Source organism: Branchiostoma floridae, chromosome 2 (genome assembly GCF_000003815.2).
Source record: "Branchiostoma floridae strain S238N-H82 chromosome 2, Bfl_VNyyK, whole genome shotgun sequence".
Taxonomy (NCBI): domain Eukaryota; kingdom Metazoa; phylum Chordata; class Leptocardii; order Amphioxiformes; family Branchiostomatidae; genus Branchiostoma; species Branchiostoma floridae.
Window position 1 is genome coordinate 11,245,026 of NC_049980.1, and position 27,335 is coordinate 11,272,360.

Genomic DNA, 27,335 nt, shown 5'->3' on the forward strand with positions numbered 1-27,335 from the left:
AGTCTGTGTAACACAAACTCCGCTGTCCGCTATAAGCGAGATTTAATCAGGCTCTCAAGATGTGAATAATGGATTTTCATGATGTATGTAGGTATCTTAGACGAATATGTACAAACTGAAATACACTTTATGCAAAATGAGAGCATTGGTATGATAAATTTTTTTTTAAAATCTCTTGTCCCGCGAACAAAATATGGCCTTGACATTTGCGTAGCAGATAGGGTTAAACGTCAGGACAAAGTGGGGCAGGTTTGAGCCCCCTTGTTTCTTATAGCGGGAAACATCAACTTTTAAAACATCGATACATTCAGTAAACATAATTGGCTCACACACTTTGCATGTGACTCTGCAAGATGACTCTGAATCTTGTTTATACAGAAGAAGAGCATACCTACACCAAACATATTGTAACAGGCACATTAAAGGCATTTATTCATTTATGTGTTTTTGTCTATTTGTGTCCACAGGTAGCACCCGGACTACAGAAGGATGGCACGTATTCCAGTCTTGGATGAATTGGAGTGTCAGCCGATATCCCCCAACAAATATCAAATGTGCCATCATCATGAAAGCCAAAAAAAAATGAAATCAATGAAATACCAAGGTGCAGACAAACGCACATGATACAAAACACACCAAATAAAAGAAAACACTCATAGAAAGCATCACTTCCATCACACAGTAAGGCTAAGTAAAAGTAAGGCCAGCATCATGTAGTCACGGTCAGTCTGAGTTAAATGTCCACCGTACCGTGCCCAATGTAAGGAAAATCTCATCTCTGTATCTTCTTTTATACTTGACATATCAAAAACAGTTTTCAAAACGGCATCTATATGAACCAGTGTCAATTACAGGGCCAGGCGTAACATTATTCATTATACGAAAGCCTATCTAAAACAACAACAAGCAGCTGTGACATTTTGGTCTAAATTAACGTGCAGAAAGTTAATATGAAATATATTTAAAAAGCTGTAATATAGAGTTTATTAGTGTGCACAAACTCTAACCTTGTGGCTATTCCATGCCCCAAGATTTAAGAGTTCTTCTCTTCTTTATGTAAAGGCCGGTCCCGCAAAATGTAGCCAAAAAAGAATTCCCTTGGGAACGCATCCGTGGAATTTTTAGAATTCCTGGCAACTCAATCGCAGTGCTATAAGAACGGCTCCGCTCCTGAGGCGTCGCCAAAAAGGGGAGTTTCCACATATATACCTAAAAACCATTGGAAAGTTTTGGTGAGCGCCGTCTGACTGCTTTTCCATTCGTGCCTGGCCATTATACGTGATGTTATACGTGCGTCGAGGCATTTGAGCCTAAACGCCACATTGCTACTCTTACCTTCAAAGCCGACGTTGGGACGGTAGTCCACGGGTACGGGGTTGGGACGGTAGTCGTCCACCTACCGGTATGATATCCCGAGTATTGAAAATGACTACACCATAGCAGGTTATAATAGGTACAAACTTTCAAGCTCTAGACCCTTAATGTATCACTAGGGAGGAAATTTGTTTTGTACAGAAGACATCTCTCATGGGCGATATTGTAGGGTTGTAGTAATGTCTGAACATGACTCGATGTATCAAATGGTATGCTAGTTTCACCAATGACGATGTGTCGCAAATGAAGAGGAAGGCAAAGCGATAACAAACTCTTAACGTTGCATAGGGTAACCTTGCCCAATACTTCAAAACCAGGTTTACTTTCTACAGATGAAAGCTAGTTGCTTTCTATGACAGCAAGACAGTAGCGATATTCCTCGCCCCCCGTCGGACCAGTGGTTTGGCCCTTAATCTCCGTCACGAATGCGGTGCTACATATTTCTATAAAACACGGGACTTTCCAGAGCCGAAGTTTACTTCCGCGTTGATGCTTCCTGTTCTCAGTCTGAGCCTGCTGACGTTTCTCTCTTTTTTAGAGGAAATGCAACATCCAGATGACCACTCGGCCGGCAGAATGGGACAGTCTTGGAGCAGGTACTACGGACCGGAGGTCACACAGGAGTCGGACGACGAGTGTTGGGAGGAAGACCCTCGGGTGAAGCGCCTGAGAGCGAACGGGCGCCTGCCGCCAGCCCGGGCGGGGAGGGAGGGCCTTGCTAGGGCGATCCGAGACTTCGGCTGGGAACTGGTGAGTGCGAGGTTATCAATGCTTAATCCGTCTCAACTACACTCTATTTAGAGATACTGAAGTGTGCTTCAACGGAGTATGAAGGCTCCTTGATTTAAACATGGATATAATTTTCATAACCAACAATATTTTGAGCTGACTTATCATGTCCGCAATTAGACGTTAAAATTGAGGTTAACTTGAACTTTTGAATTTATCAAAACCATTATTTTGGGAATGAAAGCAGAAGTAATTTACCATAACAAAATGTATTCAGAATCTGCACCCCCTGTAGCTGTAGTGTCTACTAGACGTATATCCCTGCAGTGCCTCCTGAAGTGTCTGTATCCAATTCCTGTAGTGACCGAAAGACTGAAGTGACCGTAGCCCTGTAGTAGCCGTGCCCTCTATAGTGTCTGTATGCCCTGTAGTGTCCATACCCACCCCCAAAGTAACCGTACCCCCCATAATGTCCATCGCCTTCTTCCCAAGGATGGTATCAATGGTATTGTCTGTTCCTCCTGCAGTTAATACCCATGCAGTTTCCGTACACCCTGTAGTGTCCATACCCTGTAGTGTCCATAGACTCCATACCTAAGTGTCCATACCCTGCAGTGTCCATACCCTGTAGTGTCCTTATCCTGTGGTGTCCATGGCCGTAGTATCCTTACCCCCTGTGGTATCTGACAAAGTAAACCAGTGGTCTTCAATGATGAGTGAGTGAGTGAGACATCATTGATGAGACATTTCACGTCTTGAATTCAGTATTTTAATCACACAAAATTGATCGGCCTGGAAGAAAATGAAGACTGGATGGTCTCACATGTGTCAGGCTTTTTATATGAGGTGGCAAATGTGTGGGGAGAGATGGGTTGAAAAGAAGAGAATTAGCTTTACACCTGCTTCTCTTGTCCTCGAGCTTCAACTCGAGTTTAGGTGTCATATCATGCAGATAAACCTTACACCCATGTTTTCTTCATATTCCAATAATATATTTTCATCTATGTGGTACATTGATGTTCCTGTATTTTGGACCTGTACCTAGATAATTTTTGCAGTACTGTACTGGAACTGTCCTTGGTACTGTTTACACATCCCCTACTAACAACTTATAATTAGCATTTATACTCTATGGTTAATAGGGAAACTGCAAAAGATAATTGAGCTGGAAATGTTACTAGAATGTTGACAGTGCACACATTTAGACTGCTCTGACTACAGAAGCAACTGCAGTAGGGGACTAAAGTTGAAAAGCTGGCATCCAGGCTATCCCACACTTGACTCCAGGATGTCAGTTTGATATCCAATGATGACATGTGTCCGTAGCATTCAGACTCTTTAACTGGTTCACCTTCTTTGACCAGGTGGTTCCACAGGGAGGGCGGAAGAGACCCGTGAGACTGAGGTCATCCTGGAGTTCCAAGGACACCAGGGACTATCGCAAAGGCTACCCTGTGAGTCTTCCATGCATATTGCTAATGTTGATGTGGTTTGAATTGTGTCCAAATCAAACCAGACAAATGGCATGAAAATGATAATATACTACAGGAAGGTACTACTTATGTCAGCTATTGAATTATGATGTGAACTTGATTCTTTTTTCATTTTTTTGCTCCAGGGGAAGAGGTCTAACCCAGGCGTCAATGAGAACTACAAGTTCTACATGAACGAACTGAAGTCAAAGCCAGATGGTAGATACTTCTGGATCAGTTGCACAATATTTGATATTGATTTGATGTATGTAATATTGATATATGAGAGTGATTCACTGTCTCATAGCACAAAGAAGTATTACACTTACAAAATGCCATAATATGTGATTGATAGGTTTAAAAATGTTAGATGCTTCAAGTTTAAGATTAGTGTAACTTTGTACAACTTGGAAATGCGTACAAGAATTTCTTGTCTGTACATGTGGTTCTATGGATTTTCCAACTTAGTCTTAGCAAGGACGTTATATGTCCGCCCTACACAATGCCGATCTCTGCGCATGACAGAAATGCTCCCCAAATAAGGAAATTTTCGGAAAACAGCTGGGTTCGGAGCGAGTCCTCGTGACGGCTCGGGCTGTCTGACGTCATAGCAGTGCTCATTAATATGTAATTTCCAGCAAAACCCCGCCAAAAGCCGCACCGGACAGTCTATACAAAGAAGTACCGTGCCGGGGAGGAGACAAAGAAACGCAGCGGGACGAAACAATGGGCGCAGCGGGGTGTTACTTACGTACTCAGTCCTTCTCATATAACGTCCTTGGTCTTAGATCCTGACAAAAATGACAATGCTGTAATATGTCCAGGACAGCACCTGCCTGGTTTAGGATTTTTGATGTTTGACTATCTGACCCGTCTCCTCCCCCTTCTGACAGGTGACTACATCGACAACATCCACAGGGACTGGTGGGGAGACTATAAGCGTCTAGAGATGCATCATGGGTACATCCAATGGTACGTCCTATGTTAATCTTGTATCCAAGCCCGTATTTAAACAAAAGAAAGTGACGCAATATATTCAGTTTCCTCAATTGTCAATCTGCATCACTTGATAGTTACTGAATCTGAAGAGTAGTTTTGTACTTTTCAGGTTGTTCCCCATCAGAGAAGAGGGCATGAACTGGCAAGCCATGGAGTTACAAGAACATGAAATCAAAGTAAGTTCTCTTTGAAACTGTTGTTACTTGATCAAGTATCCCAACAAACCTACTGGTAGTTAGCATCAATGCCATTCTGAAAGATGGTTAAGTTCTCAAAGCTTTTCACATATCAATGGTCAACATAAAAGGCTACCTTAACCAATATACATGTATTGGACAATATATCTCCGATTGCATGCAGACTAGTAAGTCAAGCCCTTCAATTACCCTAAATAGAAATGTATTCAAGCAAGGGCTTTGCTGAGCAACAATGGTCCATTTTACCCCATTCTCCAGAGAATTGAATGTGAACCAGAAAGGCCACATTTTCGACAAAAATACAGGATAAAAATGTATCAAACATTCTGAGTTTTGATTGGCTAAAGTTGGAAGAATGTGGCCAGTAGGCCAGCAAAAACAATAAGTTTTTCTTTGGAAACTTAATGAAATTATAAAAAATGGCCAAAATATAATCTTCAGGTTCAAGTGTTAAACCTGGTTGCTGAAAGTTGAGATGACCCTACATGTGTTTGTTGATGTGTAACCCAGCTGATTATGGAGAACCCAGAGGCCCATGCCAGGATCCTCAAGTCTTACGAGTTAATGCTGGACTTCTATGGTATGAAGCTGAAGAACAAAATGACTGGGGAGATCGTACGCTCTGAAAACTGGGAGGAAAGGCTCAGCCACCTTAACAAGTCAGTCCCTCTCTACTACTCAGTGCCTCTCCGCTACAAATTGTATTGCTTATACAAAATGTATTTGCAGAATATGCAGAATTCAAGAAAATCATTTTTTTCATAATGATTTATTCTTTTCATCTTCAGATAGCTGGGATGAGTTAGGTTATAAAAGCTTATTTCCAGGATGGCCTAGTATATTCAGAACAAAACATTCAGTGTAGGAGAAACATTACGCAAAACTCATTGAAAAAATCTGATTATATCAAAAATAAGATTGTTGTCCATAATTCAAAGTCGCATTGTCAGACAGTTTTTGTGGCCTAAGGGTTGTTGTCTTTCTCCCAACAGTTCATATCACAACTACTTGCGCATCACACGGATGTTGAAGTGCCTTGGAGAGTTTGGCTACGAGCACCTGAAGGCTCCCTTCATTCACTTTGTGCTGCGGGAGGCTCTGGTAAGTAGGAGTCCTGCCAGTAGAATTTTACATGTCGTGTTGTTGTTTTAGAGGAGAAGATGCAAGGCAGTGAACTAAGGCACAAGAAGATGTGACAGAATCATCTGATGGTGTTACTGAACTTTGTAACATCTGGCTATACACTTATCGTTAGGTTTCTCAGTCGGTCACTGGTTTGTAGTCTATTTTAGACACATAATCCAAGGAGTATCAGAAGACAACAATTGTGTTAAGCCTAAAACTGCATACCACCTCTTAACATGCCAGGTTTGTACAAAATCTTTCCTTTGTCCTTTGACTGGGAAAAAAATGTCCCAATTCATTCATACCAATCATTCCCCTTTATTATCAATCAGGTGGAGAAGACCCTGTCTAACACCATTGAAAGCTGCTTGGACTATTGGCTTCACACCATTGTCAGGAAGGAGGATAGGATAGGCCTGCTTTGTCTGGCTGACCAGCTGTGGGATGTCGACCCTGCAAAGGAAGCTGGGAAAAGTACAAAGGGTGCTGGAAAAGGTCATGCTGCAAAGAATGCTGGGAAAGAGTCAGCTGGAAAGGATATCGCAAAAGGTAGGCCTGCAAAGGCTGCCAAGAAAGATGAAGGAACAAAAACTGAGGAGAAAGATGAAGTTGCAAAAGAAGATGGCGAAGCTTCAAAGTGTACTGAAAACTCATCAAAGACTGAAGGGGACAAGAAAACAGAAACAGATGTAGGGGGTATGGGTGACTGTCCCAGAGAAGATGGAGACGGGCAAGAAGAGAATGATGTAGTCATGGAGCCTGCTGGAGAAGCAGAAGACACAGCCTGCACAGACCATCCTGTTCAGGAGACAGAGAAACACCAAAGTGCCAAATCAGTCACCAAAAGTGGGGAGGAAGTGATGGAACAAGAGATCGAAAGTGAAAAAAGTTCCCCAAAGACAGACACTAAAAACACTGATGCAGGAAACACTGAAGAGGGGAAAGATGAGGTGACAACTAAGACAGACTCCAAGGACATCCCTGAGGGAAGTGAATAAAAAGGATCTATGGGAAGTCAAGGACTGTACTTCATCTAATCAGGACAATCCTGTGGACCAAAAAATGTTGGAAACATAATCTAATTACCTGACGGAACACTAGATTGCCTTAATGAGACCATGTTTTGAAATTACGTGCTGCACTGATTTTGCATTGAAGATCACACAGTAGAGTAGCAACAAAATACTGTCATATACGTAGCCCTTTTCTTGCTTAGTTGATTCTGTCAACAGAAATATGGCAATCAGTTGACAAATAATGTCAAATGCCTCTAAAGTTTCTCAAGCCCACCCCCTTTACAAAATGTATGTTGTCAGTTTAGTTTATTATCAACAGTTCTCAAATGTGAATCTATTTGAGTATTTCTGATTTTTCTTCAGATTTATAGTCTACATGTAAATTGGGAAACATTGCTGGTAATAGTGCTGCACCACTATTGTGACAGAAAGCACTGGCAGTGTTGAGTGGTCCTTTGATGAAAACATAATCCACACTTCAGTAGATCTATTCCTTTAGGGCAGCTGCTGCTTCTATTCATTAAAAAATAATAAAAGATTTTAATTGTAACGGTTACAGTGCTATATGTAGTATACTTGTTCTGGTAATGATACTTATGAAGTAAAAAGTTGTGTTTTAGTATTTCTATGCAAAAGAAATAATTGACCAATTGTTGCTTATTTTAAGTCAGTGTTAAAGATTGGCCATGTACATGTATACCATTGCTTCTCACAGTAATCTATCAAACTGTAAAAACACTACTCCTGACTTGATTCTGTCAGGTGACCCAGTGCTATGTGTAGTATTTTTTTGCAGTATCAAATAGTGTGTTAAATGTAAGTCCCAACTCTAATACTTCTCCAGAAATTACAGAAACATGGAGAAATGAAATGAATGTACCCTTATATGTAAATTGTAGCACTGGGCTGCAGAGCTTAATTGATTTGTGCAGTTGGAGAAAACGATCATAGTACACACCACTGCTTTGACAGTACAATGTGTTGGAGGGGGTTGTGACAATATGAAAAACCATATTAACAATAAATCGTATTTCTTGAACAATACTTTGTGATATTAGTTTTCTTCTCACACATCATTTTACACTTGATCTGCCTGTAGTAACTTAATAGCAGAAAGGAAAATCTACTGTTTCCTCACAACTAGAATATTTGGGAATGTTGCTTTTAAATTCGTAACAGTTAATATGCTGATGTCACTGGTACACTCACAATAATATGTTTTCCCTTTGGTAAACAAATATTACGCCTTACTTAAAAGAAACACAATGACACAGTGTATTCAACAAAGTGTATTGGGTTCAACCAATCATTTTAGATGTTTACATAGATTTTGACTTTACTCTCTGACTGGTCAAAATTATTACCTATATGTTCTAAACTAGTGCCAAGTACAAGTCCATACATAAGAGTTAAGACTACCTACTCTTTGAGTAGGAGAATGTTCACAAAATAAATTGTAATCAACTACATGTACATATATAAGAGATTGGACATAAGATGATTTAGGAACTACCTAGATTGGAAGGAGCTCCTTTTATTTACTTATTTATTCAGCACTGATAGGTACATGTAAAATACATAACCCTCTTTCCACTGGAGGATGTGACTGCTGAGTCACAAAAAGTTTGAAAATCGCTCAACAAATTAACAGATTAAGAATATATATGTTCACATTTTGTTGTTTTTTATACTTATGCATGGTGTATCATGTTTCAGTTACAAAATCAAGGATCACAAAAATCCAATTTTGCTCCATAATACTGATCACTGTCTAGTGGAAAAGGGACCTACCAGTAAATACAGCATGTAACCACTTAAACATCATAGTAAAAAATACTGAATCCGAGACAGTAACAGCAAGCAATGACGTTTCTGCCAACAAACAATTTTACAATTGTGGATGGAGCTACTCCATTTAGAAGGTCCAGAAATGGTTTCAAAGTCGTTCAACATGGAAAAACAGCTTTTCTGCCTGGCTCTTCCTGAGATATTTATCATTCAAGACCATGTGCTGAAAAATATGTGCAAAGATAAAGAATCATAATGTCTGACATGGAGAACTACTACGTATACTACAGTGATCTGATATCCTGTCAAATATCTTAAAAAGATATTGTATTTACCTCAGTACCAGAAAGGTAATAATGTTATGTACATATGATGCAATTGAATGTGTTGCCGCTCTTGTACAAGTCTTTTTATTTATTCTCCAAACTTATCCTTTAATACTCAGTTATAATAATCATTCCTGTTGCTGTCACGCTTGCTTAAGCAGTGAAATTTGCTGTATTTTGGGCCCAGAGGACATTGTCATTTCTACATTTTTTCAAACTTGCTCCTCTGATAGTATACCACAATGCTGCCCAAGGAAGATCACGGTCTGTTGATCTATACGTAACTTCTGTAAATATAACATGGCATATGATGTCTCAACTACAAAACACAGTTGGCACTGCTAAAGTCCAGTTCATCAGGTCTGCTGTTGCTGTTCCTGTTGCTGTCCATCCTGCTGTAGCAGCGCTGTCTGCTGGGTGCCTGCTGTTCCCCCAGAGGGGCTGGACTGTGCCACGAAGATCTGCTGAGGGGTAGGGGCCCCACTGGTGGGGATGTTCACCTGCTGTAGGAGATATTGCTGGGGGTGGGAAAAGCAGGATTTGTTCTTAAGATCTGTAGCATACTCCTCTTTAAGGATAATTAGCTTATAGTTAGCATTACAAATAGACAAATTTAGAAATTATGGTTCTTCTTAAAGCCCCTGTCAAACAACTGGAAAATCCCTCTCGTCTGAACTACTGAATGACATTTTTGGCAGAAACACAACCAGTGTTCTCTCACTCTTTTTCATTGGTTGATGCCCACAGGTCCATGAGCCCCACCCAATGTGAAGGGGTAGATTTTCAGACCCCAATAAAATGTTTGATTCTTTAGAGACTTTTGAATTTGAAGAACTTCTGGTGATCAACGAATACGGCAGAAGCTCGCTGACGTTGAAACAGCCCTTATACTATATCATAAATTTAAGTACAAAGGGATCACAATCTGCTTCATGTGAAAATCAATTCAGTAATTCAGACACTAAGGCAATGGCAGTATCATGCCTACTAAGCAATGTGTACCACTACAAACATTCTCCCTACCTGCCCATCGGCAGTAAACTGTGTGAACTGCTGCTGCTGTTGTTGTTGTTGCTGCTGCTGTTGTGGCTGCTGTCCAGCTGGTACAGCTATCTGCTGTACAAGCTGTCCCTGCTGTGGCTGCTGTTGTTGTTGCTGCTGTTGTTGCTGTTGTTGAGGAGGCTGGGCTAGCCTGATATACTGTAGCTGGCCACCTTGTACCTGGACCTGAAGAGAGGAATAAACAAGCGTTCGCAGAACTCAACCTTCGTGAAATGGGTGATGGTGCGGTGGTGCAGGGTTTATTTGTAGACGTGTCATTGGCTAGCTTTAGTTCTGTGTCGTCCACAGAGCGTCACTTGTAAGTGGAAGTGAGAAGGCGAGGTGTTGAGAGGATGTTGTTGGTTTTAAATATGAAACTGTGAGGTGCATGTCAGGATGAGCGTTTTCTACGTCAGGCCGACATTATTGGAGACTTTTGTATGTCATTAAGAATCTAAAAGGCAAGTTACTTGGAATCTTGGCAGTAGGTGGTCAATGTTATCTGTGAAATGCATTGAGAAGTTGTAGAATATAATGCGAAGACAAAGGGTTTGTGGTTTTTACTATGGAATGGAATGTATGTGTACGTTATGGCCTGATACAAATTGTGTAAAATGAAACCGTGTCTCTACGATTTACGGGAGATGAAGAAGGCCTGCTTACGCTTTTTGGGAGAAAGCATGGAGACCGTCACATAGGAAGGTGCGCCGAAAAAAGGGATTTAGGCAGTAGCTGTATTTTAAAAGTATTCTATCATCCATCCTTTCTTGTTTGTGCACATGACACAAACTGTCCTGTCCATTCATTTCCATGGACAAAGCAAATACCTTTCATTGTCTTTTGAAGATAAAGACTTATAATGACTGGGCTAAAATCTACTGTTGCATCAAAATATCAATAAAATAACACATAAAACAATAACGTTGACCACATCAACGCCGTCATTGGTGAGATCCACATAAATGATCTTCACATCCCCAGCGAACACCTCCAAAATGTGATGGCTGGTGTCGTCACGGAATGCTCCTCCTCAGGTACATAAAAGTATAACTTCCATTTTGGGCTTGCGACTTGGAACTCATGGAACTTTTCAGATGACCCCTTTTCTCTTACCCAATCGTTTTAGTAACCTATCAGTACAAACGGCATGAATCTGCTAACTAGCACCTGCGACCTACCCTAGATTAAATTGCAGAGAAATCAAGACATCAAAGTATAACTATCCATCTGGGCTTGCGACTTGTGACTCATGGAACTTTTGACATGACCCCGTGCGTGTCTCTCACCTAATCGTTCTCGCGACATGTCGGTACAAATGACGTGATTGTGTTAATTACCACTTGTGTCCTTGTTGTGAGCTACATACTCTACATTACATCGCTTGGAAAACAAGACATAAAAGTATAACTTCCATTTTGGGCTTGCGACTTGGAACTCATTGAAATTCTGACATGACCCCGTGTCTCTTGCCCAAACGTTCTCGCCACATATCAGTACAAATGGCCGTACCGTGGCGGGAACGCTTTATCCGCCCGCACGGGGCTTGTCAGTCAATAGGACTATACGCCTCGCGACACCTTTTCTGTCCGGGATAACATAAAACATGCATAATTTCTTCCTTGGAAGAGAGACCAAATGCTTATCCCGACAAGAAATTTGTCCAATTTCAGCAGGTAGGATAACAAATCCACCGCCGGAAGCAAATGTATCAATGGTTGCAACAATGATGATGTCGTAACATTCTTTGTTTCACAATGCAGTCCACTACATTGTGTATCCCATATGTCTAATGTAAACTCCCTATAAACAATCTCATCAATGAGTCAATGACTGCAAGTTACTGTGAAAAACAAACCCTGCTTTGTTCATCAGTGTATTGTACCGGTAGTAACTGTTACATGTGCAACCCTTTTAAAACGTGTAATACACGCCCCTGTATACAATATCATCATTGCCCTTAGTCTACAGATTATCAAATCTTATGGGGAACATGCACACCCCATCATGTATAATGTACTGTCCCTATAAACCATTTTCTCTATTGCGCAACTATGACCTTTGGGATCACTTCCTGTTGGGACGGGGTAAGCATGAAGCCCTTCGGCATGACGTAATATTACCTAAATATAGCACGATTGCGTAATACCCACGATTGCGTAATACCTACGATTGCGTAAAACCCATTTTCCACCTACAAACATCCCCTGCAAAACCGTCAAAAGCCACTAAACGAAAAAATGCCTCGTACGTTTCTTCTCCTTCTCAAGAACTACCCACATACCAAATATCAGAGCAATGTGTCCAGCCGTTCGCGAGCTTTTCTGTACACAGACACGCACCATACAACGGTTTCCAAACATACCTATTGCATTCTGCTAATTACCTCCTAATTTGCATAATAATCATACAATTACATACATCACTACCTAAGCTATCTGCATACCTACAGTCATTCCGATCCATCGACCCCTGCTTCCATAATTCCTTCTCAAAACCTAACACAAGAATGACTTTCACCGCCCCAGCAAAACCCCTAAGTGGCCAAAACTTACACACCTTACTATTCATTTATACAGCTACTTACCACTTAAAAATCATCACCCAAACATGTCCCGAAAAAAAAAAATCAAAACCGGAAGTTCTGCTGCAGTACAATAACACTCCGCCAGAGCGCCCTGCCGTAACGCAATTCCTACCATTCCTTCGTCATGTCTAACCCTACCCACATACCAAATATCAAAACAATCCATCCATGCCTTCCCCAGTTATCAGGCTGACAAACGTCCCTCTCACAAAAAAACAGCACTCAAAACAAACCCTTCGTAAACGAAGGGAACAAGTCAATGAAGTTTCTTCTAGGTAGTTAAATTGTGTTGTTTAACTTTTTCAGCTTTATAACCTCCAGCTTCTCAACCTAATCTTGCTTCCTATTTGTAATAATTGTGCCTTGTGAAAAAAACATATTGAACTAGTCCAATGATAGGTGCTTTATCTGCTCTTTCCCCTTCATATTTGCTAGAGTTTTTGCCATGCATGTGTCTGCTGCTTATGATGAGAGGGACTAAAATCAGGAACATAAGCAAGAGAAAGTTAAACTTAGAATACAATTGTATCTGTACCCTGCCATGATAGCCAGCCAGGTTGACAGCCCAGCCTTTCTGTAAACCCTACAACTGCAAGAGGTACATTAGACCTGCCCAAGTAGGGTCCTGCAGTCCTTCCTTAGGCCTACATCATGTTTCCAAACTGGAGCCCAGACAGGCAGTTTTGGGGAACGAAAAGTAAGATATAAAAGACACCAAACTACACAAGACGTAAAGAGAACAGTCGCGGGCATTATTTGTGTAGATTTTTACGTATACATTTCTGTCTTATGTGTCCCGGCCGGGTCCAGGTTTGGAAATGTGACATTAGCCTTACCGGTATGTGCATTCAACCTGCCCAAGTCTGGGCCAGTAGTGTGTCCTTACTGGTATGTGCTGGATCTGTCCTGTGTTAGGGTCAGTAGTGTGTCCTTACCGGTATGTGCTGTATCTGTCCTGTGTTAGGGTCAGTAGTGTGTCCTTACCGGTATGTGCTGGATCTGTCCAGTGTTAGGGCCAGTAGTCTGTCCTTACCGGTATGTGCTGTATCTGTCCTGTGTTAGGGTCAGTAGAGTGTCCTTACCGGTATGTGCTGGATCTGTCCAGTGTTTGGGTCAGTCTGCTGGACCATGATGGTCTGGATGCCCTGCTGCTGCCCCGGCCCAGTCTGCACCTGGATCACCTGCGGAACAGACGTCGCCTGGGAGACATCTGTACTGGATGACATCACTGGCGCCTGGGAAAAGGGTACATTGTATCAGCTCTATCAGGACAGGTAAAACTGCTCTACATTCCAATTTTCAAATCTGTTTGTGCATGTCTTATACTAACTGAAATATAAACAAAACAGGGTTGTCTGTAGGGCCATTTTGGGATGGGGAAACCATCATGTTGGTTTTGCTGGGAACTTACCCATGTAGTAAACACATCTTATACTAAGCATACACTATGTTGGGCAAACAGTTCCCTAACAATGTTTTGCCAGACTTTGACTTACAGTGTTGACGGAGACTGCAGCTGGTTGTGACTGCACCTGGGTCTGCACCTGTTGCTGCACCTGCGCCTGCACCTGTTGCTGGATGGGACTCTGCTGGACCACAATCTGGGGAAACAGAGAGCATCGCACTCTACAGGACTTGTAAAGGAACAAGAATCACCAGTTTGACACATACAACTACTTACCATTTTCCTTTCACAGTCTGCAAAAATAGCATGGTAGGCATGTTTCTGGATTTATGTTATACAGACTGACTTAAGAATACAGAGGATTTGCTGTTATCTGTGAACTGTGCTTACAAACATGCCGTGATGTCATACTGAAAGAGACACCTGTTGTAAAAGGATGGACCAGAAAGGCTTGTAGGAGAGGAGTACAGGTGAATTAGTTTTTTACTTTGTATGTCCACAGTTTCCCTGTCATTCTTTCTTACAATGCATCATGATAAATTTCCCAACTTCCTTTATTATACGTAATGGATTCATTTCACCTCTTGTACAATTTTTGTCTTTTTATTTCACATAAAACCCCACACCATGAACTTTTCTGATCCACTCCAAAGGAATGTAATGTAAGATAACATAATGATTAGTAAAAGTTGGTTAAAATTTTGACTGTTGTCAGTGCCAAGGTTTTCTTTTAGCACAAAATTTGCATTTGCTATGTTGTTAGACAGCAAGTAGAATGGAATGGTTTGATAATATTAGAGGAATGAGTCAGTTATTTTGAGGTAACTTGTAACAAGGATGTTCAGTGCTACAGCTTATGACCTCAGCTCACCACCTTCTTGCTGGAGAATCTGGTACATCACCACCAAAAACACAGTCAAACCTGTTCAAGTTATCACCTGTAATTAAGGCCCACCTGGCCAATATGACCACATTTTGGTGGTCCCTTAGATAATTTTTCTCATGAGCACAACTTGCTGCTCAAGAATTATGCATTCTGCGTATACTGACCAACTGATATCTACATCACTTTTATGTACAATGTACGTCTGATAATGTGTATGTCTGAACATTAAAACTGCAAATTTTTACTTGTTGTAAGCAATAAGTTCAACATGGGCTTGGCAATTACAACAAAACAGCAATGATCATCCTGTGTAAGTGAAGAATTTCCAGATAGATCTAGCTTTTGGAAAGAAGAGTGCATGCAACAAAGATTGTATTACATAACACAAAACACTGCACACAATAGTTGAAAAGCCATGTATGTTAACTTTCTAGAAATCTAAAATCATTTCAAAACAAGTTGATTCATATAAAAACTTGATGTATGGGTTATCATAATTAGACCAGATTTATAAGATATTCGACCTGAGAAAGGAGCTCTAAAATCTATAGCTAGATAAAGCTTTTAGTACTACTATCCCCAGGTATATGTGTGTAACACTAACTTGGTTGGAACGTTGTGTTAGTGAACCTGGCTGTAGCCCACCATGGCCCTGCACTCCAACTGCCCTCTGCAAGAGTTACAAAACATGGGTAACAAAAAATACCCCTCCTCTCTGTGAGTCTATTACCAACTCCAGGCTTGCCCACTAGAATTGCTGGAGTGTGTCCTTTGTGCTATAAAACTTAACAAATCAACACACACACATACACACACAGGACTAACAGGAGCACCACACTCTTGATTTTCTTGCAAATAATCACCTTTGGTCTGTCATGAACATACCAAGATGTGTCATAAGATAGAGAGTTACTAAGTCACTGCTCCTCCTGATTGGTAAATTACACAGAAATGAGAGTACTTCATCAGCTGTATGATGTCATGAGGATAGAATGATTGATGTGAATAATCAAATGGGAGGAACTGTTAGAAGATAGAAGTCTGTTAGTAGTATAGTGTGGGCAAGAGGAGCACACCTGTTGTGGCTGCGGTGAGATGATCTGCGGCTGGGCTGCGGGAGGCTGCAGGGGGGAAGGAGTATTCTGAGGAAAAGTACTCCCCACCTGCTGCTGCTGCTGGGGAATGATCTGGCTCTGGACGGGCTGCGCGGTCTGCGGCTGGATCTGTCCCTGCGGCTGCTGCGGCTGCTGCATCTGCACGTGCTGCTGGGCCAGCTGGAAGTAGTACTGCACCTGGTCTGGGGCCATGACTGCTTGTCGCACTTCCTCCTAAAATACAGGGCGTCAAAATCACTCTAAAGTCTTTTCATAATCTACAAACAGATGTAACAATTCTGCTAATTCTTGCTTCTTTACCCCTATTTCTGCAAAATTTAATACTGCTCTTTTCTAGTGATAGTATTGCACATTCTGACAATTCACATTCTTGGGAAAGTACCCAGAGTGCTTCATCTGCTTGGACTTTTGAGATTATTTTTTCTTGTTTTTAGACCATTAGACTATGCAGGTTTGCCTCAAGGAAGCTTAAGTACTAAGTTCAGAGTGCCCATTTTCTGTTCTCAGTAGCTTACGTATTAAGTTCTGCTAAAAACTAAGCTAATGCATTGACTTGCAAAAACAAAACAGAGTTTTTATTCATTGTCGTAGCAAGTTAACTGGTACAATCAGGCTTTGAAATACACAAACTTAACTTGCAATTTGCACATAATTTTTGGGATTTGCACGTAAAAATATTCTGAACTTGCAATCTTGCATGTTGAAAATACCTGGCCTGTAGCAAAAATACTGAGGAATTAGACACCTTACTCTTAGACAGAACGCCATATGGACGTCTTTCTTTTTCCTTCCTTGTTTGTGCTTGAAACATGCTGATTATGTGGACATCTTTCCAAAATTTCAAGTTCTGTCTATTTTTATGCGCCGATTTCTGTCTGTCAAAGGTGATAAAAAAATCTGTCATGAGCACCAAAATCCCGCCAAAGTACGGAATGATGGATGCTGGATAGAACATTGCAGTATAGACTAGTATTTATTTTGCATGTAAATTTTTCAAATTGCACGTAAACTTTTGCCAACTTGCAATTTTGCATGTAGCAAAAAAAAGTATTTCGATCCCTGACAATGTATATGATGAGTTCAGTTATTCTGACATCAACAGCTCTTGTTTCCTCAAAGGAAAGTTTCAGAAAAGGTTACCTGTCTCTTTGGCGGTTTCAGCTCGTCCCTTGGCACAATGTCGATGAGGAAGTCAAACTGGTCGAACTTGGTAATGGCCATGGCAATGTCATTTCTCTGCAACATTTTTCAAGATAAAGCATAACAACATGATTTATTGTCTCTTGAAAAGGAATGTGCTAAAGAACCAATATGCCAGCACAAACATGCGTTTCTTAAAAATCATTACACTATAATGAATATTTTCTGTAACACTAACAATACATAGGGCAGGTACAATTCAAAGCAAATATTACTGTTTGAAATACATTATTAGTCAACAAAGGCACCTGGGTACAGATTTAGGTTACTCACTTTCCGACATGGCTTGCCACATATGGCTGAAATGGCAAATAACGTTTCACTCTTATAAACCTTAACAATTTAGTACTAGTAATTCAACTGAATAAAGAAAAAAACATTACCTGCAGCGTTCTTCTCTTGTTGTCCTCAGTGTGGACCCAGGCACGCAGGGTCAGCTCACTAATGAAGATCTCACAAGCTTTGGCAAACAATAGTGGGGCCTCTGCACTGATCATCTGTATAGAAGACAAGGCCACAGTCTTACACTAATTCTTTTTATGTAAATGTGTTTCATTTTGCAGTTCTATTTCATGACATGGGGAAAAAATGAGGTTTGTGCTTTGATTTCAATTTGCAGTTGAAACAGTTTTGTTGTGGTAGTAAACATAGTAATGGAACACATGATTAACAGTGTCATGAAATTGCAGTGTAAAGTTTACTATGGAAATAAAACTACCGTTATTGTTTCAAGTTTTACAGTACATCGTACTTAAAAATGATTGTGCACTACAAGTAGTAGACCTACTGCTGGATCACTAAAAGTAGACAAAGGGCAATTGTTAAACATACTTTTTTCTACATTTCCAGCAGAAGCCTCCAGTTCAATCAGAAGAATTGCTGCTGCAATGTTTCTAAACAAAACTTAGTGACAGGTCTAGGCTATGGCATAATATCAAAATGTATTATCATTCCATTCCTGCACAATGTCCATGTTTGTTTAACTATAAAGTACATATGTATGGGGCTCCTATTCAATGACCCCACATCATGAACCAGCGGACTGAAGCTAAAAGTGGCAAGAGTAAAAGCTTTCCCTTCTTACCTTGACATCTTCATCCAGTTTCATGATTTTCTTGATCCTAGCCAAAGGTAGCTCCTGGACCTTGAAGTCTGCCTGTTATCAGAGAAACACACATTAATTAGATTTACCATAATTCCATCCATTTGTGCAGGGAATTTTGCAGTAGGAGGGGAAAGGGTTTTTTTCTGTGGTGTTTAACTTGAATTCCTCAATAGCCTTATCATCGGCTCATAACATTGAAACAATTCTGCAATATAGCAGACACAACATTATGTTCCATTAAAAAGCCAATTTCGTAGTGTTGTGGCTTTCCTGAGAGATTGATCAATGTGAAAATAAAAATACTGTGAACAATACAAGTACCTCCTCAAATGGATAACAATGACAATGAAGTTTATTGCATATTCATGCCCCATTGGGGCTAAATGCAGTCATTTTGATCTAAAAGGTAGTAAACGAAAAGTTATACATATACTATAGTTTACATGACTTACAGGAACTCTGACTAATTACTAGTTAACCAAATGACTTTGGGATCAAGCTAAGGACCATCCATCACATAAGTAATCTCCAAGCAGATCCTACGGTGCCATAAGATAGTATCAAAGCTGGCCAAGGAGTATAGCTGGCCAAAGGGAGTCAAATGGGCTACGGCGGGTTTGATACTATATCATGCCACCGTGGATCTGCTTGGAGATTACACATAACCAACGTTGTGGCATAAGACCTACTGGGTTCATGACCCGGATGCCCTGTAACTGCCTGGGCCAGAAGGTCTGCAGTAGCTGCTGGGCCTCACTCTGCTGCCCCGAGGCCTGTGTCGCTCCGCCCGCGGCCACAAAGTTGGGGTCAGTCATTTCTGCCATCTGTAGGGCGAACATGATTGGTTAGCGAAAGTCTAGGATAATGTCTGCCAAGCCTGCTTCTTATTGTTTTTCCATCAGCTCTATCCCCGCTGAAGCCACACCTACGTGATCTTGGGGATAATATCGATGCAAGCATTACTTTTCGCCTGTTCTAAAAAAAATCACATCCTCTGAGGCTGCACTCAAGCTTGGAACTTGCATGCCAATCATCAATGCCGCAAACGGCAAGCATGTGCCGGCTAATTATGTACAAAACTTTAAATGCTAATTTTCTCAAACTGTCCATGTGAGTTTTCTCATCAGTCGTATATCATCCAGTCCTTGGATAAGTTGGAGCCATATTTTTATAAGTTATAATAATGCATTTCTTTGCTCCTTCTTGTCAATATATTACACTTTGATTACTTCAGCAGTCTGCAAAGATGAACAAGACAACCTACAAAAAAAGACATTATCACTTGTCTTGTTGTTTCTTTTGATACAAGTACATGTTCTGTGGTTTCAATAGTAATACCAGCTTTGCAGAATTAAGTAATATTTTTTTTGCTGGATTTTTCTTTTTTCACCCTCCCACACATAATCTACAAGCTTGTATTACAATGTAATGGTAAACTGTGTGTGTGTGTGTGTGTGTGTGTGTGTGTGTGTGTGTGTGTGTGTGTGTGTAAATAAATGTTAATTTTTTATTACTACTACAGTTGCAGGCAATAGGAAAAATCACCTCTTTGGTTGGTATTTTGTTATATGGCAAAATCTTTAGTTGGCATCTGATATTTATGTACACGTAACGTTGCAAAATGTTATTTCGGATTTGCAGGACTTCCTAATGTTTCTCCTATCTACATGTAGATGTTTAGCCATTGCATTTGTACCTGGTTAATTTTCTAAAAATCAAAATTTCTGGACCCATCAATCTCTTGTGTTACTAATTACTAGTAGATTGATTTCGAAAGGAAAGCACACGGGCACACACCTGTCAGAATTTGGTCTGGTCCATTTACGACAAAACGCCTCATGTGCGGCATTTGGAAAAATGGCGGCTCGATTTGCCGATTCAAAATTTCGGCGAAACTTTGCCTCTCAGACATGTCCAAACATGCGCCGTAAATTGTTTTCCACGCGGAAACGTTAGAGGGGCGTAAAAGGAAGGCGCCATCTTTGTCAGTCGGTGTGGTTTCTAGAAATTTCGCTGAAAGAAGGTCACTTTCAAGGTACGTTCGCCATGTTTGTATGTCCCAACTTTGAGATGATATAGAAAAAAAAACCAAAGCGGTGTCCAAAATCACAGTAATCTCCCGGGTAGGTAGATTAGTGACGAATATGATGCCGAAAACCGCACGTCGACACCACTTTTGTTAAATGAGAGAGAGGTCCGAGAGTGCGGTCAGCCCCTCGGCGGTAGGCGAAGGTATTGTTGTCGGATCGCCCGTGCTGAAGCGCCCGGGTCGGTGTTCCGTGCGTGACCCGAAGAACCCGAGTGAGAGCGGAAAGTTCCGACGGTGATTTCCGACGGATGCGGAAGGTACCCGAAGTGCGATTTTGCGACAAAAACCGACTGAGGGCACGCACTCGGCATGCGTTGCACACGTAACCAAAAGACCACGTGACCCCACCAACTTCTGACAGGGCCTATGAGGTAAGTATGCCCGTGAAGCAATCTCTGATTCTCTCCCTCTCTATACTGAGTACAAGAGAACACAGCATACATGGTGTTGGTGAACTAGTACCGTCAGTATACTAACGCGACTTGCTCAAGCGAGACGTGGTGGTACATGTATTAGAATTTGCAAATTTATGGCACTAGCACATGCCATTTTTGTCTGCTTTCTCCGTCACACATCTCGGTCCAGACCGTGACGGCTGTTATTTGTGTTCAGCACCCGCCTTTTCTCACCTGAGAGTGACCAATGCACACCTGAGCCGGGCCGGACATTTCACCAATCACACAGCCAGCTCACACACAGCCAATCGGAGCACACAACAAAATGGCGGTCACTGGCCAATCTCCACAAAAAGCCAAATTTCCGCACAAAAACAATCTCCAACACCCACAAACCCACCACAAAATCAAAATAAAGTACTCAAAGAGGAAAGTACAAATACAAACTCAGCTGTACAAACCTTTTCGACGTTAACTTTGCGCGTTGAAATGTCAAAAGATTAGCCAACAACAACGACTGGCGCTTTTCTGTAATTGGTCTCGGGAAATCTCGCGATTCGCGAGAGTTATTTAGACGTGCGAGAGTTTGACAAATTTGACTTTTGAACCCGGAAGTTGAACACAATACATTTGTTTCTTTTCTGCGACCCCCGGGTCTATGACGCGTGACGCGACACATATAAGTAGTACGGATAAAATATGTTGAAAGCATTATTTGAGAGGCAGACTGATATAACCTGTGCTGTGTGGTCAACTTTGAGACTGTATGATTTGGATTGTCAAGGTTTTGCCTCCTGGCGCAACTAGTGAGCGTCGGCTGCAGTTTTATATATCAGACCTCCGCGAGCTCGAGATACGCCGGTCCGAACAGTGGAAAAACCTGTCCAGTCTGAAAAGAAGGTCTGTAAAGGGGTATTAGACCCCGAAATGCGAATACAATCCTGGGATCGACCTCACGCCCACGGATCCAAGGAATTGGATCCAGATGGCCAAGCAGCGGGGTTGTATTTCTTCTAATCTTCCTTGTGCACAGATAGTATGACCAAGCCTCTGACCAAGCCCAGTCTGAGTCTGACCAAGCCGGAGCTTTCATCAATTCCTAGTTGATAATACTCTCCAAGCAGAGGTTAGGCTCCGGCTGTTTTTTTAACGTTTTTATCGGCCTTTCTATTTTGTAATTTTTCTTGAAGTACGTGTTTTGACACAGCATGATAAAATACAAAAATAGAAAGCCCGAGGAAAACGACTAAAAAAACAACCGGAGCCTAACCTCTGCTTGGAGAGTAAGTTGATAAAAGCTCCTTGGTGTGGCACCGTTGTTATTTCTGTGCATAAGATTTAAAAAAAAGTAATAGCTTACATATAACCGTTACCTTGCAGCATGGAGTTAAAAATACTGTGTAAAACCAAGGAGTTGATGAAGTTCCTTGGAATGATTCAACGGTGTACATATGTCGTGCTGAGATCTGCTGACACAAGACGGTTGAATATCCAACCTCCTTGGTTGACGTTCAAAACTTATTCAGCGTATCATTGCATTCTACCAAGGAGCTTTTATCACCTTGATTCTACTCTACATACCCGGAATCAGCAATGGATTAGCCATAGGTTAAGGTCGTGCAACTGAATGCAAAAATAAACTCTACGGAATTCACACTGTCATTTGTTTTGTTTTGTGTTAGTCTCAATTCCAAGGACACAAAGACTTATATACGTAAACACACGTACGCTAATGCGCCCCGCTATGTCCAGGGGTTTTAAATACTAGTATTAAATATTAAATGCTAGTATTACCGAGGGCGCTGTGGGGGATGGTGCGCCGCAAATCAAGGACGTTATATATATATTATATACATCCTTGTAAACTAAAGAAATTAAAAACCCAGCTTTTCTTAGGTACCACGCTCCATGGAGCATGTGAGCATTGCCAGAAATTAATGATCATATATAATAATGGAATGGGTGTGAAATTAAATATCATCTTGAGTGCCGTGACCAGGTCATGGTTCATTGGCTACTTTGGCATGTGTAAGAATCAACTTCGTAGGCACGGACCTCCAGTATGCTACATTGGTTGCACATTTCGGTCATTCGCTGATGCTTTACAAGGGGGTCTCTATGACCTCCTTGGTCTATAGTTACTAGTATGTGCATCAATTTACCATTAAGGGTTGTTGACCCTCGTCCTGAATTCACAATTAAATGTTGCCGACCCTGATCAATTTAGCGCTAGGCGTTACCAATAACCCCCACACATACCCTCTTTTGAGACTGGACAGGTTTTTCCACACCTTTCTCCTTTCCGGACTGGACAGGCTTTTTTCCTGTAGCTAATAAGAAGGCACGCAAAAACATCGTTTCTCTGCTTGACCAAAAATTCGGTCCTCTTTCCCTGACGCGGCTTGAGTTCAAAGGACGGGGATTTAGGACGACTTCTATAAAATGTGCACCAAAAGAGCCCATTCTCGCAGGGATGACTTTTTTTCTATTCAATTTCGGAACAGTCCATTTTTCATAAGGAGGTAGGTGGGGTGAATTAAGCTGGATTCGCTCATAAGCAAATACCGTTCTAGTCCTTTAATAATAATCTATCGTATCCCTAAAGTGCACCCTTCCAACTGATTTTAACGCATCGAGTCACTCTGTGTCCTTTAGCTATAGGGCCCCATTGGCCGAAAACTGCGTTCTGCTACCTTATAGAGAGCAGACAACTACCCCCAAATATCGCGCGTGACCCCAAATGAACGTTTGCATGTTGTCGTCTCGATGCCTGAACTTTGGACAGCAATGGATTCGTTCATCATGGCGTCAGCCAGGCGATGGTGTCGCAGGCTGCACTACTCTGGCTGGACGCGGGTTTTATTCCTCCTTACCTTGATGATAGCTATTGGTTTCATAGCACGCAACTACTGGCAGGTCGAAGATGATTTGGAAGCAAGAAAACGAATATCAAACGGCGGGGACAAGAAATACGCACAGAGTATTCAGGAGCTTCTTGCACAGGGCATAGACGAGAAGAGGATGCGAGAGGCACTTAGGCAGAAGGCAGAGGAGGTAACTTAATTTTGTTGAGGTTTGTTGGTCATTTTTAGACCAAAATGTATGTTTTGCCCCCTCCCTTGTACTCAGGCTACATGTTTTTCAACCAAATGGCCAGACATTTTGTGTAGGGCTGTATTAAATACTTTTTTCAATAATCCATGTATAATTTTTGGCATTAAACAATTCAAAATGATTTATTTCGGAATTTTCAGCTTCCCATGTTAACCTGGAGGTCATTTACCCCACCACTTTCCATTCCAACCAATGAAGTAGCCTGATATTAGATATCAAAAGATCTGAAACTTGGTACAACCACACTTTTGGCATACCCCACTTCATAATGGTTTGTTTTGAGGTTTTGCCAATGTTTCATCTAAATTTGTTATCTGGAAGAGTCAATTCGTATTCGGGGAGATCTTTTTAGATTTGATTTTGGACTGGATAGATTATACAAAAAAATTTGAGTGGAAGTGTTTTCGGACTGATCTATTTTATATGGGTGCATTGAAAGAGTCCATTCTTGCTGGGGGATTTTTAAAAGATTAATTTTAGACTAGGATGATTATTCAAAAGTCATTTCTTTGAGACGAAGCGTTTTTTTGGACTGATTGACATCCATTCTACGTAAGGGTGTTGCTGGTAGAGTCCATTGGTTCACGGAGGGGGGGTATAGGATCCAATTTTGGATTGGGGTGGTCATGGTCTTTCAAAAATGAATCAAAATTAATTTTTTTACCGGAACTGATTTTGCACTTTTTGTGAATTTTTTGAGATTCAATTTTGGACTATATACAAAGATTTTGGGGGGAAGTTACTTTGAACTGGCTCATTTCAACAGGAAGTGCCTCCCGAAGAGTCCATTCTCGCCAAGGAGTTGACTCCTTTTAGATTCAACTTTGGAACAGTCCATTTTTGTGTGAGGTTGGAGATGGCTGAAATACGCTGTACTGCCCACAAAGTTTCCCTGTCTAGTGATAAAGTTGTTGTTGGAAGTGAGCGAATCTGGGAAGCAAGAAAATTAATCGATGTGGCCTAGTGTTAAAATGTGTATTGTATTCGATTGTCTCAGTGATATATAAATGTGTTACCTGAAATTCATGATTGATAATCATAAAAAAATACAGTGGCACTCAGGTCAAAAGAATTTCTTTAAAAATATGACCCAAGTGCCATTGTATCTTTTTGCTTTTGCTTGGATCGCCAGCTGTAACGCTACTCTTTGACCCGCTATTTCCTCTTTCTTTCATGTTATCTCTCTATTTGCCGATCCCAATTTTTTTTACAGTGAACTCTGGAGCCTTGGAGATGTACGGAAATATAACCCATTATTCAATCTCATTTCTAGGTTCACCGAATCGTGAAGGAACGTGGAGAGGCTTTAGCGAAGGAAGCACAAGCAAAAGCAAAAGCAAACGTTGTTAGAATTAACATTCACAAGCCAGAACTGAATCCAGAAAATCAACACAGTTGGAAAGCTATAGAAAAAATGGCAGCCCATGATGAGATAGAAGATCACAAGAAGCAGCCTGAACAGTACATGACTTTCAAACGCCTCATGGAGGCCAAGAAATGTCCTGCCTGTTATGGAGAATCACTTTGTGAACAGGCAGAGGTCGGTCTTATCACAATGGATGTTGCCGATAAAACGTGGGAGCACAAAGGGGTATACTTTGGACATTTTAGAAATACCGAAGTGGTTGCCAAACGACTGGTTGGCAAGGATGACTGGACGAGATTTGACGAGTTCATATGTCAGAATGCTAGTTTGCCCAAAGATTGTGATGTCTCGCACATGATCTCTGATACAGTACTTGTAACAGATAACGTCTTGCAAGTGTCATTTCTGAAAGATGCATGGCGTATAGCTCACACTAGACGATCTATTGCGATGGAGGCTTGTATGACTGATAGATTGATTGAATTGATCAAGACTGCATATGATGAGAATGTGAACAGGAAGCTGAGTAAGACTGAACGAGCCTACATGATAACAGCCTTGCTGTTGAACCCAGAGGCTGCACTACTGAAACATTTCACTTCCAGGGCTGAAGAATACTGGCCTTTCCCCAAGTACATTGGAGCCTGTGGACGTGTCATTCTTGTAGAAAGTGGTGGAAAGCTCCTTGGTTCAGCCATTGAGTCTCCGTGGAAAGAGAGAGCAAATATAGCACTACAAGTCTTGGAAATGATTGACAAATTTCGAAACGGCGACCCAAAATGGGTGGTGATGTTCGTCGACTTTCGCTACGACAATTTTGCAGTGAACAATTACGGACGGTTGACTCTGATCGATTTCGATGACGTCATGTTGATTGACAGGGAGGAGTTTGTCGGAGAGAACAAAACAGAACCATGTGACTTGAAATGTTTCAAAACATTCATATCTCAAATAGAAGCCATGAACAGCTATGACTCTTGTTCAGCCATGCCTCAGTACTCACAAATGATGTATGCTTTGGCCTGTGTTCGCTTACTGTCGCACCTACCTGAACACTTGTCAGAACCAAACCCGATGGATCCAAAGCCTGACAAACATCGTCCTGACAGCGAACGACCCGGACTCCTGTGGGGACCCCCAGAGCAGGAGGCAAAGGTGTTAGAAGAGCTGCTGAGAGGCTGTGTGGAGGAAAATGTGGCAGGAGGTCGGTTGGAGGCGGTGGGAGAACTCAAAACATTTCTACGGAGGAATGCAAAGGGAGAGAACTAAGAGAGCACATGTAACAACAGACATGTGCTAATGATTGCTAGCGCTACACGATCGTTTGAGGTTTAATCTCAAAGCAGTTTTAAAGTTTTCAAAACCAGACCAATTGCACAAATTCAAAACTATGCAATGGTTTCTTACCCAGCTAAGCGCAGTATTTTCTTTTTTGCCACTTTAGCATTCTTATAATCCAATGCTGCCTGGTAAGAGCTAAATAATTCTTACTATCAAGTTCTATCAAGTTGTTATTCTTTTTTTAGCATGAGTTAAAGTGACGAAAAGTAACATTCTGTTTATCAGAAGTTTTTATGTTGTCTACATGACATTATTTGACCTCTGCAGTGTTTCAATGCTAGTTAGCGGTCATGATCATTTAACATTGGCTGGGTTCATCTCTCATGATACCACAAGATACATGTAATCTACTGTACGTATCTATCATGAGCAACACATAACTGTTAACAGTTCCCGCTTTATCGACAACTATTTTGTCTTTTTGGTGTTTTCATGATCGAGCTTGAATAAAATGACCGTTCAATCTCAAACAAGTACGTCTTTCAGTCTTATTTAGTATGGGTTTCTATGAGCTGAACTTCGAAGATACGCATTATATGCTTTTACTCCCCGTTCTAACCCAACAAATGATCGGGTATATCAGAAACTAAGCGTTTGTCAAATCGACCTGTTTGGTCACCTGAGACTCCTTACGACGTTAGTTTGTACTGCAGCACTTACCTGCAACG

General features: G+C 41.2%; 3 protein-coding genes across 8 annotated transcripts; 2 read left to right on the plus strand and 1 right to left on the minus strand.

Moving 5' to 3' along the window:
* The first annotated feature begins 1,802 nt into the window (after positions 1-1,802).
* On the plus strand, positions 1,803-7,956 carry LOC118405687 (opioid growth factor receptor-like protein 1). Its single transcript, XM_035805301.1, has 8 exons — positions 1,803-2,124; positions 3,468-3,557; positions 3,722-3,794; positions 4,469-4,547; positions 4,684-4,750; positions 5,282-5,430; positions 5,764-5,872; positions 6,229-7,956. Exons 1-8 carry the CDS (start codon positions 1,864-1,866, stop codon positions 6,892-6,894), a joined length of 1,494 nt encoding a protein of 497 aa, XP_035661194.1. The 5' UTR covers positions 1,803-1,863; the 3' UTR covers positions 6,895-7,956.
* Positions 7,957-8,185: 229 nt separating this feature from the next.
* Positions 8,186-21,475, minus strand: LOC118405696 (nuclear transcription factor Y subunit gamma-like). 6 transcript variants are annotated; one of them, XM_035805332.1, is made up of 11 exons: positions 21,308-21,475; positions 19,052-19,186; positions 18,342-18,413; positions 17,641-17,754; positions 17,198-17,293; positions 16,019-16,270; positions 15,547-15,612; positions 14,148-14,252; positions 13,734-13,886; positions 10,050-10,253; positions 8,186-9,544 (listed from the first exon to the last, which is right to left on the minus strand). In XM_035805332.1, the coding sequence occupies exons 2-11, from the start codon at positions 19,184-19,186 to the stop codon at positions 9,383-9,385; spliced, it is 1,359 nt and encodes a 452-aa protein (XP_035661225.1). In that variant the 5' UTR covers positions 21,308-21,475; the 3' UTR covers positions 8,186-9,382. The 6 variants fall into 6 exon arrangements, with proteins under 6 accessions (XP_035661225.1, XP_035661244.1, XP_035661207.1 ...); XM_035805351.1 differs by lacking the exon at positions 21,308-21,475 and adding an exon at positions 21,081-21,134 and having other exon boundaries at positions 16,106-16,270; XM_035805314.1 differs by lacking the exon at positions 21,308-21,475 and adding an exon at positions 21,081-21,134.
* Positions 21,476-23,096: 1,621 nt separating this feature from the next.
* LOC118410172 (divergent protein kinase domain 2A-like) lies at positions 23,097-27,131 on the plus strand. The gene is made up of 2 exons (XM_035811710.1): positions 23,097-23,900; positions 25,234-27,131. The coding sequence occupies exons 1-2, from the start codon at positions 23,613-23,615 to the stop codon at positions 26,593-26,595; spliced, it is 1,650 nt and encodes a 549-aa protein (XP_035667603.1). The 5' UTR covers positions 23,097-23,612; the 3' UTR covers positions 26,596-27,131.
* The last annotated feature ends 204 nt before the right edge of the window (positions 27,132-27,335 follow it).

Coding starts and splice junctions, on each gene's coding strand:
- LOC118405687 (XM_035805301.1), top strand. CDS start 1,864: ATGCTTCCTGTTCTCAGTCTGAGCCTGCTGACGTTTCTCTCTTTTTTA. Junction 3,795..4,468: donor ACTGAAGTCAAAGCCAGATG/GTAGATACTTCT, acceptor CCCTTCTGACAG/GTGACTACATCGACAACATC. Junction 5,431..5,763: donor AGGCTCAGCCACCTTAACAA/GTCAGTCCCTCT, acceptor TTCTCCCAACAG/TTCATATCACAACTACTTGC.
- LOC118405696 (XM_035805314.1), bottom strand. CDS start 21,119: ATGTCCGGCCCGGCTCAGGTGTGCATTGGTCACTCTCAG. Junction 19,187..21,080: donor TGTGCATTGGTCACTCTCAG/GTGAGAAAAGGC, acceptor TTCGCCCTACAG/ATGGCAGAAATGACTGACCC. Junction 9,545..10,049: donor AGTTTACTGCCGATGGGCAG/GTAGGGAGAATG, acceptor TCCCACCCCCAG/CAATATCTCCTACAGCAGGT.
- LOC118410172 (XM_035811710.1), top strand. CDS start 23,613: ATGCCTGAACTTTGGACAGCAATGGATTCGTTCATCATGGCGTCAGCC. Junction 23,901..25,233: donor TTAGGCAGAAGGCAGAGGAG/GTAACTTAATTT, acceptor TCTCATTTCTAG/GTTCACCGAATCGTGAAGGA.